The 12,696-nt window shown below is 42.5% G+C and overlaps 1 protein-coding gene across 1 annotated transcript in view; it reads right to left on the bottom strand.

Annotated features, from left to right (window-relative positions):
* Positions 1-12,696, bottom strand: part of zcchc24 (zinc finger, CCHC domain containing 24) — a 37,359-nt gene that overhangs the window by 5,249 nt on the left and 19,414 nt on the right. The window contains exon 3 of the mRNA XM_073481442.1: positions 3,030-3,194. Within this exon, the coding sequence (XP_073337543.1) occupies positions 3,030-3,194 (165 nt within the window). The remainder of the gene's footprint in view (positions 1-3,029; positions 3,195-12,696) is intronic.

Genomic DNA, 12,696 nt, shown 5'->3' with positions numbered 1-12,696 from the left:
CCGTCTGGAAAATTAAATTTCCCATCTATTGTTCTCTTCTTGTTAGAGCTTTTAACAAAACCGCTATTTATTTCCAAGTGGTCTAACTAAAGGAAACTAGGTTACCATGGGTCACTAGGAGGAGATATTTCAGTCGTCCACTAATGAGTCTGCCAGGAAGTACTGAGACTTTACTATCGGTGCGTCAAAGACATTAGGTCCTCGAGGAAAGCTGGAAAATCTGATGTATATTTTATGGGGTCCCCTCAACGGTTAGAAGGAGCTGGGTTCAAGACCCTGTGCTGCAGGCATCGTCCCTGCTGAAGTGTCCAAGGAACAAATCATATACTGTACACGTGTGAATGTCATTTTAACCTCGCAAATAATGAGATTGTTGTTATGCAGTCCACAGGTCGAAAAAATGACTACAAACGAAATGCGCAGGCCCTAAAAAACATATATCTAGTTTAACTGATAAAGAACTAAGACTGAGATAATGCTGGTTTACATCTATAACTGCAAAAATGACAAAATCACATTTTATTCACTTAAAATCTATAGTTTTCTGAAGACATTGCCTTTTACGGTCCTAGCACTGGCTGATGCTCCAGTGGTTGGGTCATGTAAATCCTGTTTTTTTGACTTGTGTCTGCAAAGTTTCCACTAAACACAAGGTTAGGACACAACCTGTGTAGCTGCAGGGGCTAAAATAGGTGCAAATAAAATTGCTCACTGGTCACAACAGAAAGTGGTACCGCAAAATTCACCTGCACGTTTGTAAAATGCTGTGCTATATGCTTGGTGATGAAGGCCAGCGACTACTCTCTAGCCTAGTTAACAAACTACAGTAATTGGTGAGCTAATGGCTAACACCCTAGCAAGCCAAGAACATGCTAGCACTCGTCAGTAGCTCTCATAATTTCTTTCTATTTTCTCTGTAATGTGACATTTATGATATAATTCAACAAAGAGTTGTTTAAGAAAAAAGGCTCTCGGAGTCATCAATCGAGGTAACTGTCATCTAACTAGCTTAAAATGTCAGTTGGATTGTTTGTTAGCTTTAAGGGGGAATATTCACATGATTTATTTAAAAAAGTACTGTACCATTGACTCTAGTCTTATGACCAGTCTTCTGTTGTGGAGGTGTTTACTCTGAGGGTTACAGGAAGATGTATAGACCAATACAGCTAATAAGCTACGTTAGTTTCCTCAATTTATTTGCTCTCTTCCCTTAAAGCACTCAGCATCGTCACAACGCACAAAAAATTGTGCAGATTTACTAATAACTTACTTTACCACTGCCAGGTAAGCTTTTATTATGTCATTCAATTATAGTTACTGAAGTGGCAAAAAAGCATTCTTAGCTAGCAAGCTTGCCTATTGTCATCTAACTGGCTTTAACTGTCAGTTAGCATGCTCGTTAGTTTGAAGGGGAAATAAGTTCACAGTTTATTTAAAAAAACGTATTTGTATTACTGACTCTTGTCTCACTTTTTCGCTCCAACAGAAGAGGGTTAAATAGCGATACAGCTAAGACGCTACGTTAGCTTCCTCCATTTTGGTTGCTCCTTTCCCTCAAAGGTCAGCACTGTCACGACGTGCAAAAGAAGATGTATGACCAGACCTTAGCCTAATACTGCTGTGAGCACATGGTAACAATTGACGACATTTTTACCTACTCTGTGGATCTACTCATCAGATTATGTTATTAACTATTAAAAATATGATATCAAAAAGGGCGCCATCTCCCTCTCATACCCAGTGGAAATCACGCTCTGGATTTAACCCAAATGAACTGGGCATTCAGGAATCTCTCATCTAAGAGAGACCTATTTTATACATGTGGATGGGATTGGAAAATACATTTTCAGGTTATTTATGGGAATCCGCAGGGAAGGAGGGAGCCGTGCTGAGAGGCTGAGCTCTTTGATACTCGAGGACACGGAGGTTAGTGGTCCATTTCAAACGCTGACAGGGGGAAATATGTTAAGTGGGTGACATTGCAAATGCGGGGAATTTGCTTGCCTGTGTGTAGCTTTGCCACAGGACAGAGAGGCAAGGAAGGGTGAGGTTTTCTCACCAGTGAACTCAGTGGAACAAAATGGTTTTGATACTGACGTCTTGCAGTCTTCCACACGTACCTTTTCATTCATATTACTGGTTTAGATCTCACACTGATTAAGATGTAAACTAATAAACAAATGATCTGGAATAAATAATGCATTAAGTTTCCATTGTCGGGGAACGCTGCGACTCCTTGCCAGAAAATTTAGGGGATATTTGTTGAGCAGTTTGCCTTCTCTGTTTCACTTGATGCAAGTGTTAACAGAGTGGAGCACGGTCAGCCGTGGTATTCAGAGAACGAAGAGGGCCTCAAGCGGTAATCCTAATTTTATTTCAGGAATTGGAATTGGAAGAATGTGGAAAAGCATAAATATTAAAAGATGAAGCGCTGAGCATAAATATATCTCTCGCTGAAGAGAACCGTGGATTCCTTCTCAGGCGATCCATCTCTTTAGTCAACAGGCTGTTCGAGGTTAAGCCGAACAGACAGCTCACCAGCACGTTAATTCCCTCTGAGTGTTCGCTGTTCGGAAAGTCACTCCACGGCATCTCGCTTAATATGATTTCACTTTTTCGTATTATTACATGTGAGAGGAATTTCTGCAGCTGTGAGCCTCAATTACCCCGGAGTTAGTTTGGGTCTTGGAACCATTAATAAAGAAATATTTGTTTTAAAACTTGATGACATTCAGTAAATAATCCTAAACTTTTATCAGTCAGGAAATGTAATTAGTTTGTTCAGTGCTGGTTTATTACCAAGGCAAACGCAATTGTTAGTGGTATGATTTTTTTATTCTATTTTAATGAGGCCATCTGGAATATCCTCAAGACAATTTGCAGCCATGCAAACCAGAGTCTGGACTCTGTTAACTTTGGTAGAGACGGTTCATTCTCCCACTTTAACAAAGAGCATGAGTAATGCGTTTTACTTTCAGACATTACTGCAAATTGTCAGAAAGTGAGTGTCACAGTGTACGCTGAAGTACCTGCTTATGTGGATAGACGTTGATGTGGCATTTGATACATTCTTGTCCCATGTTGGCCCAGGAGTTGCCGCTCATCCACTTCCTCTTACACTTGGGGCACTTGTACTCTCCGAAGCATCTCTTCTTCCCCTGGTAGGGTGTCAGCCCCTCACCTTTGGGTCTGGCCTGAAAAGGAAGATAAATAAAAACTCTTACTTTTGCATTCTTGAACAGACGAATCAAACTTGAGGCGTGCAGAGAAAAGTGCTGTGCAGAGAGTTCGGCTTTACATTTTTTGAGCTGTACGATAATGGATGATGAGCTCTGACAGCAGGGTGTGTCCACACTTGTCGTGCTAATATATCCAACTTTCATACAGCACACTCCTACACACAATTTTGGCACGATCGGTGGTTGTGTAATTGACATTTACTTCCATTACAGCTGTGTTAAATTACTCCTCTGATTCTCATGAGGGAGATGATTACGAACAGTCAGTCAGCCATGAAAAAGCACTAGCCTGCAGGGCAATACTTTTTGGGAGGAGCCGCTCCGATGACTTCATGTTGGCATGACTTTATTTAGGCCACTATAACAGCATTGGGGGAATATAGACTCATATTTCCCTGAAAATCATGTCACAAACAAATGTACTGCTGATGTAATCAAAAGGAACCCATATGTAAACTGATTAGTAAGTTTGTCAGAGCTTGTCGTTATCAATTTGCAGCCATCAAAAAAAATCCCGTCAGAACACACGTCAGCCCAGTGACAGTCATTATCAGCCCGGGCGTGGTTACTTTGGTGAACAAAATCCTTCTATGTGGAAGATAAACATTGTAAATGGAGTCGGGAGGAATTGCATTACTTTATCTTCTATGAAACTACACACACCAACTGGATCACTGTGCAGCCGAAAGCATGCATCTGCTTATGGCCGAGGGGCTTGTGCTTGCGACAGCACGGGATGTTAACATTAATGGCGTCCTCCTACAGCGACTTGTAGTGTTAGCTTAGTTAGCTAGCCTCTCGTCCATGAGGAGATGTGACGCCCTCTTCTGAAAGAAAACGGTTCCTACATGAAACTGCTCACAACAAGGTCTGTGGATTATCTTAGTGAGTAGCGGGGTCATGATTTCTGAAAAGAGAAATAGTTGTTTTGGCAATCTAGTTTGATTATATTTGAGAGAAGGCAGACATCTTTATGGCTGATATCTCCAAAACTCTCACCAAAACAATCTAGATGGATAAAAAGCCCTACAGTTAACAGGAAAAATATGTCATTTTGATTTTGGGGTGAACTGTTGCTTTCATGCATAGATGGAAATCTGATATGACAGAAAAAAGTAATCTTAATGCGCAGCATGCAACTGATGGCAGCTGTCCAGAAAGTTAGGAAAGACTCAAAGTGAAATCAGACCCGTCCAGTCCTGATCCTCCTGCAAGACTGCAGATTGTTTGCACAGTTACTTTAAGATGGGCTGCAGGTTTTCGGGGTGGATGGAGGAGGTACAGGGCAATGAGAGTGAGAGGAGGGGTAGACAATGTATCCCTGGTCCCTGTCCCAGCCTGTGTGTGACTAATAGGAACTTTAATCAGCAGCATCTGGAGCTGCCCTAATAGACGTCAGCACCAGCGAGCCAACCCTAAGTATGAGCGGCTGTGCTTCAATCTGGCCCCTCAACAGCATGACCTCAACCCCACTGTCAGCTTCGAATCTCCCACTGTGACAGCACGCAGGCTGGAAAATCTGACTTCTGCTGGCCTGCAGCACACCAGCATATACACACCGACAGGGATGTCTTGATGCAATCAGAGGGCAATCTCAAAGACAATGCCATGGCAACGTTTAGTTTGGACGCCCTCCTCAGAATGATCTACTAAATGTGATGCAATTTTAAACAGCCTGCCATTCTCAATCTTAAAAACACCGATACACAACGTTTTCTAGGTTTCTGCTGCAGTACGACTAACCACTAATACATCTGTCTGTTGTGAAGCTTGAAAACAAACTGTGATGATGGTGCCACGTGTACTACCCAGGAGGTCTACAACCTTAACCTCTCGTTATTCATTTGGAAATTCTGACATAGTCAAATTTCCCGTTTGTTCGAGAGTGAAAAATCTCTCAGCCAGGACTCAGCAGGACAGAAACAGCACTCATCCTCCTCATGATCATTCCTCTCCCACTCCATGCTGTTTCCAGGGTTTAGCCTTGGCCTTTGGCTGCATGACATGCTCCGTCTGCAGCTGAGTGCTTTCAGATTCGATACAACAAGCCGTTGCAATCAGTTCGAAGATGCTGCTGACATGCACACAGATAATGGGCTTTCTATCTAATCCAGATGAAAAAGTAGATGTAATGTAATGACTATTAGGGTTGGTCAGTTCTTTCCAAAGGATTAATCAGTATATCTTTAAAGAAAACAGTTTTGAAGCTTTTCTTTGTCTTGTATGATACTAAAGTGAATGTATTTGGGTAAAGATCTGACAGGCTGTTTATATGTGGCACTTTGAGCTCTGGGAGATTTTAATAGGCATTCTTTATTGTCTGACATTTAATAGATAAAACCACAAATTGAAAAACAATGCAGATTTATCAATAATTAAAATAATCACCAGTTGATAAATTTAAATACAGACTGTAAGTTGGTAAAATAAGTTTTGGCTTGCACTTGAATGCCACCTAGTAGAGTGCATACCTCTGCCAAGGCCCAACAGTCCCCTTTAATTCAATCAAGCCTAGTCCAATAACAAACTTGATAGCCTTGTACCACTCTACACTTTAAAGGTGCAACATCACCAGAGTAACTGCTATCTGCTGCCAACTGTATCTGCCGTTAGCCAGTTAGCTCAGTTAGCAGTCTGGACCAGGGAAGTGTCTGTGTTCACACTGCTAGCACAGGAGCTCTGGACTGGGATGGGCTAGCTGGTTAGCATGCTGAACATGCTTTTCAACACAATACACAGAAGTCATAAAGTCACAACTGTTATTCTCTCACATTCTGTTGATAATTTTATTTTAGATATGTTTTGAATGTTTGAAACAAAAATTCTTACATATTGCACCTTTAAACCACCCTTAACTGCTTGACCAGATCTAGAACTCACTCATAGATGCCCTATCTTGCGATGCTGAAGAAAGTGAGGAAAAAATCCTGGATCTGTCCTTTATCCGGATCTGCACCAAAAAGTTAATGGGGTCTATCCTGTGATGAGACCCGTCCTCCATCCAGGTTTTGTGGAATTCTGTTCAGTAGTTTTTGTGTAATGCTGCTAACAAACCAACCAACCAAAAAATGGACACGGGTTGAAACATAACCTCTTGGCAGAGGTAACGAACCAATTCCCTCTGCAAAATATGTCACCTCTGCCTTTCATACTGCACATGCACATTCAGATTACACAACTGCAAAATAACCCCAAACCTATTTGGACATTTGGAGTTACAAATGAGAGTATTATACTCACACTGCGGTCAGTCCATTGCATCAAGTTGCCTCTCCTGGAGGTCTTAGATGATTCTCTGAATTCATAAACTCTACAGCCGCAGTTAGTTTTGCACATTCCCATGAATGCCCAAACACGTGGGAACAAATGTCACAATAACATCTGGACTGTTGTGCCACTGCTGCCAACAGAGGCAGGCTAAGAAAGCTAGATTTACAGCAGAAGCTAATGATGGAAGCGTTGGGTTTCTTCACATACATACAAACATACTGTACATAAAGGGCCTGTTTTTACAGTTACATCGGTGCATCGGATTAGAAATCACCGCCCTCAGATGTAAACACTAGAATGACCTGGGTAAATGTTTGAGTGAGGTTTGATTTCCAGGAAAATGACCATGCTTTGCTGCCTTTAAAGCAACATTTACAAACCATTCACAATACACACAGCACAATGACTAATTTAATGGAACTGCGTCATCACACCACACAACACTGTGGTGATGAGCCTGCACAGGAGGATGTGTTTTGTTTTCCTTTGCTCTCTACAAATAAAGCCATTCGAGCTCATGCCAGGGTAATGGACACATCTGAGCCATTTAGAGCGTTTTAGGCGTCCTCAAAGTGGAAGCTAAGCTCTGAAACAGTGAATTGGCTGATGGCGTCTGTGTCGTTGGTGTTTGTCATATCACTTTGACAGTGCTGGCTTGCGTCGAGTCAATGTTTGTTTATGTCCCCGAGGCTTGAGCTGTTGAGATAAGGGTCAGTGTGGGTGTGGGTGTGGGTGTGTAGGATACAGTGTCCACAGAGGAGACGGGGTAGCTCCATAAGCACAACTCGTTGACTCCATCCTCCTCTGGTCCAGATCACAGCAGGGACTCATCATATCAAACACACATGCACGCACTCTACGGGTCAGTGAACTGTTAAATGAAGCATATACACACATGTGATACACACATTCACTGATGCAATCTGTACGCAAAACACGGCCACACACAATGACACTCTCTCTCTCCCCCTGACACACACACACACACACACACTGTCAACTAATTCCACATCCACAGGTTTTCATACACTCTTGAGACCCGACTGGAAAGTCTCGGTTTCCTGCATTACTCCCACTCAAGAGTTTAGTCCTTCTACAAGGACACAGATCATTCTTTGGCTTATATCGCAGGATTAATGAGCTCACAAACTGCAATAAATAGAATAAACAGAGCTGTGCGAGAGACAGTAAAACCAAGAGGGAGACGAGAATGAGACGCGAGAGAACACGATGAACAGAAACAGGAGAAACACTGAGAAGGATTCTGTAATAAAGGGGGTCTAAAAACCTGCTGCCCGAGAATCACATAAAACACAAGCAAGAGAAAGAAAAGTGGACAAATACCACAAGCCCCGCAGTCGCCCGAGCCAAGTGTGGAGAGACCCTCCAAATCAGCCCCTCTCAGGAGGGTGGAGAAAGAAAAGGAGAAACTGAGAGAAAGAGAGAAAAGAGAGGGAGGAAGAAATCTAAATCCAAAGCAGATGGCCTCCATAGGGGCAGAACACGAGAAACACTGAGAGCCGTCGTAAAATCACTGCTCTGCTTTCAATTAGGCCATACATTTCAGAGACACAGAGAGAGAGAGAGGTGGGGGATAAAACAGCGTTAACTAGCCGCTGTACTATAGCTCTGGCCACAACTATAGAAGATTGGACTCATTATCATGTGGAGGAATGTGAATTCTCTGGAGGGTCAATTTTAAAGACACATATGTTTTACAAACACAGATATTAGGAATTTGAAGCTTGCGTCCTGTTGCAGGTACTGAATCTGAATCTGAAGAGGTGCGCTTAAAAAAAACGAGCTATCCCGGTCTAGACAACACCCACTGCGACGTCTCTCAATTTCAGGGTAATTCAGTTAATACCGTGAAATTGATCAAAAGGTATGCAGCCAAGGCATCCACCTCTGAAATTGCAGTTTGAATATCATTTTGCCACAAAACCATCTTGTAATTCTGCTCCAGTGTAAATCGTACAAAGATGTCTATTACTGACCACTGGGAAAAATGTGGTCCAGACCGCTGTCTGGGGCCTAAAGGTGATCTTGCATTTGTGTTGTTCCTACATTCCAAACTAAGAGTAATGACCACTGGACAGATACCAGACTGTACACTCTCAGACACTCGCCCCCAAAAACCTGAACCCTTAATCCTCTGTCTCCAGCAATGGGATAGGTTAGCCTTGGTTTTAATATTAGACGTCCCTTCCAAGCCAAACTTAAGAGGAACTATTCTGAAAGACTTTCAAGGTTGTGGATGTGGGATTTCATACTTTCGGACATATACCTACAGTTGATCTGGGCTCCATATGTTGCCCACAGACAACAAACACAAAGAGACAGTGCTGACAGTGAGGCTTGGGTTTTTATGCTAATGTCACATGCCATTCAGCGGTTTGTCCGCTTCTTTGAGAAAACAAGGGATTTGGAGGGTAAAACAACGTTGAGGCTTTGGAAAATGCTTGGTAGTAATTGTTTGAAACCACTTTATGATCTGGATTTGGGCAGCAGGGTCTCAGGCTCAGCAATGTATGAATAATGCAGTATCTGAATGTTTAAAATGTCTTCAAATAAACCTAAACGTTTGAGAAGAGGGATGACGAGGCTTGTGTGAGTTTCTTCCACATGATTTTATCTTCCCATCACTGCACCGTAGAGTTACGTGATCACAGACCCAGGCAGGTCAGTGACTCACAGCATAAGCCTCCCATTCAAAAGAGAGAGGTGCACTGTAAAGCCCGAGGCTGTTTGTCAGACCACACCAGAAGGAGCGCAGCATTTGTCGGGTCATTTGGGACAAATAATACTTGTGCAACAATTCTCAGTGCACGGTTTGGTTGGGGTCGACCACATCAAGGCCATTCTGGTGGGAAACATGAAAAATATGCAAAATAGTCACATTCTTTCACACATCTCATTATCCTGTGTGGGTAACACAACAGCTCTTTGATCCTGCTCATTCAGAAGGACTTTTCCCAAAACTGTGTCTTGGTTAAATCTTCCTTTTCTTTGCCCATCACTGCTCACGTTATCTAACATCACAGCAACTAAAAGAATAAAGATCTGAGAGTGCAGTCCTCAGCCTGTTAGTCAGAACTGAGGGCCAAGTGAGGGCGTGCAGATGGCCACCGCTTCAAGTCTCTGACAAGAATGACACTGTCACCACCTCAGCTGTGTCTCACTGCACACAGAACAAGCATTTTTTTTATCGGCTGTTTCCGCTGCTGGACTAAACAGCCCCAAACCCGTGCCAGAACCTCAGCCAGGTGCATTATGGGGGCTATTTATCAATCCCACCATGCACTACAAGCTCTAAATACAGCCACTGTTTTCTTGTGCGTCTCCCCCTTTTTTTTTCACTGCCATCTTTCTCACCTCTCTCTCCCTCTCTCTCTGGACGGCTCCTTTGCTGGTGCAGCTGTCTCTTTCTAATGCCTGTAAAGAAAAGTGGCCGAGGCTGAAAGTGACGGGAGGAACAGGTGTGCTGTTTAAGTGATAAATTTGCCCCCTCGCTTGAGCACAATGCTCAGTCTGTAAAAACAATCTCGCCACAAGCGGAGCTGCAGAGAAGAGACAGACAATGCGCTCATGCTGCCACAGGCCACAGCCACAATCACATCACTGAGTAAAACAAATATGCTAATGTAAGTCAGATGCAATTAATCCAAGTCTACATTTTGTGACTAATGATTACATTTAATGACCAAAGACGTCATTGCATGTGTTGGCCCCAAAATAATGAGGACAATGTTTGTGACACTGTGTTATTTAAGATCTTTTCTCAAACGCTTTCCACCTTTGGAAACAATTGCAAAGTTATTACAAAGCTAAGCTGTGTTTTTCAAGTATCCCAGATAGAGCTGCCTTAATCCTGGCCTGCTGGCTCGAGCCCCAAACTGCTGGGCTGCTCCCCCAGCGTTCCGTAGCGCTCCGATCACTGGCTAGCATCTGGAAACCATCAGTGTAAACAAAGGAGCAGCGGAGGAGCTCAGGCCCCGCTCTGCCTCTCCGCATCCCCCAGGACATCACTCAGAGAGCAACACAAGAACACCAAACCGGCCCCGAAAAACCCGTGTGTATTGCATTTCCGCGTGCATGTGAGCGAGTCCGTGCGCATATCTGTGTCTGCTCTCGTGTCCTCATCTCAGGATCTCTATTTGGTTTGGCTGCAGTTCAGAAAGAGATAGATTTACAGATACAGCGGAAGGGGTTCAGTCCACAATGTTAGCTTTGAGTCTTTTGGAGTTTTTGTTTGGTTTGCTCATTAACCGTAGCATTTCTGATAAGACTTCTAATTGCTTTAATGTGGTTTCAGTTAGCGTGCTAGCCGTAGCGGTCTGCTGAATGCTACAAGGGGGAGAGGCAGGAACCTGGATGTGGTTTCGACCTGAGAACTGGCTCTCCTCTGTGAAACATCAAAACAGATCAAAGCATCAATCATGGCTGATCCATCTCTGAGACACGACAGGGAAATATTTCCTGAACTTTTCATAATAGTGTTTGAGTAACCATATATCTATTAATCATGTGGTTTGGTTTTTTTTAATGCAGCTGAAAGCTCCAAGATGTGGTTCATGGAACGCTCAAACACTGAACCTCACACTTAAGTGAACTCTTTGATGCCTGTAAACACACCACAGAGGGCAGCAGCTCCAACCTGCTGCAGCAGAAAAGAAAAAGACAGCATGTTGAAAGCCATGTATTTTATCATTGTTCATTCTAAACTGTGCTTACAATCTTTAACTCAACAAACAGTATGTGCCGCTACATGTGTAATGAGATATTTCAGAGACTTAGTGTCGTGTGTTCGCCACAATGTGGGGATCACTGTGGCTTTTAACTGCCTCGTATTCCTCCTGCTGCTCCACAGCTCCAACTCTACAACTGCTGAGATAAGCATTCTTATCTCGTACAGTTGTCACTAAATATAAACCGCAGCATTACACAATCGTGTACAGCTCACAACCTCTATCACACACACTTGGGTTAGTGCACGCACTAACATTTGTTCCAGAAAGCACACATATGCATGTCCCACCGATGTAAAGGTTCAGTGTGAAGGATTTGGGGGGCTCTAATGGCAGAAATGGATATAATATTCATATTAAAGCAACATCATGCAACTTTTTTACCTTAAAATAACAGCTTCAAAATCATGTTGATGGTACAGTGTCTTGTAACAGGGTGAATGGTGTCTATATCTCAGCCACTCCGCCCCCGTATCCCTTGTTTCTGCACTATGTAACTTCAGTGAGAGGGTCGGATCACAGTGTTACATACATGTTAACTTCAAGATACAAGTTTCAACACATAACGTTGTCATGACGTAATGAGCTTTGTTAGTAGTTAGCAGCTACATTACATCTGACAAACTGTTACAGACCTGGGATTTGAATTTAAGACAATGTTGTTGCACCCAAATCGCACAAAATGCCAATTTCTACATAATGTTGCTTTAATGTTTAAACATAATATAATAATTGTGTTACCTTAGAATAAGCCTTTTATATCTACAGAAGTAAAGGATCCTCTTCCAAAGAGTCCGCCATGTTGTACCGCTGTGTTTCCTCAGTAGCCCAGAACAGACAAACCAAGCACTGTCTCTAGAAAGGGCCTTCGGAGGTGCGTTCAATTGGTTGTAATCTGTAACCATACCACTAGTTGCCACTAAATTATACACACTTGACATTTAAAATGAACTTTTTCTCACACAAATACACAGTTTAACACCAGGGGGGTAAATTGTCTCAAAACAAATGTTGCGGGTGATAAAACCAATATCAGCAGCACAATATGAAGAAATTATCACTTAAGTATTTGCTGCAAAGGTTTTTGTCCTGAAAACACTTCACACTCTTCATTTTGTCTTTGCTTTTTTAAGCCACCGCTCACACACTGAATCAGGCCTAACTTTGTCTTTCATTATTGATTAATCTGCTGCTAATTTTATTGATCAAGCAATTCATCGTTAGCCTGAAAAAGTCAGAATATAGTGAAAATGTCTAATGACTCAACTAATTTTGTAATGTCACATAATCTGTCCATATCCACTGGTTTATATTACCGAGTTTCATACAGGAAAATAAGTATTAAAGCTTCAGCTTACTCATTCATTGAAAGCGTGATGACAAGCATAGAAGCAATAAGCTATTTCTAACACTTTCCTCTGACTGGGTGCAAAATACAT

This window comes from Pagrus major, chromosome 15 (assembly GCF_040436345.1).
Source record: "Pagrus major chromosome 15, Pma_NU_1.0".
NCBI lineage: Eukaryota > Metazoa > Chordata > Actinopteri > Spariformes > Sparidae > Pagrus > Pagrus major.
Note: the sequence above shows the minus strand (reverse complement) of the source record. Positions and strands in the feature narration are given on the sequence as shown.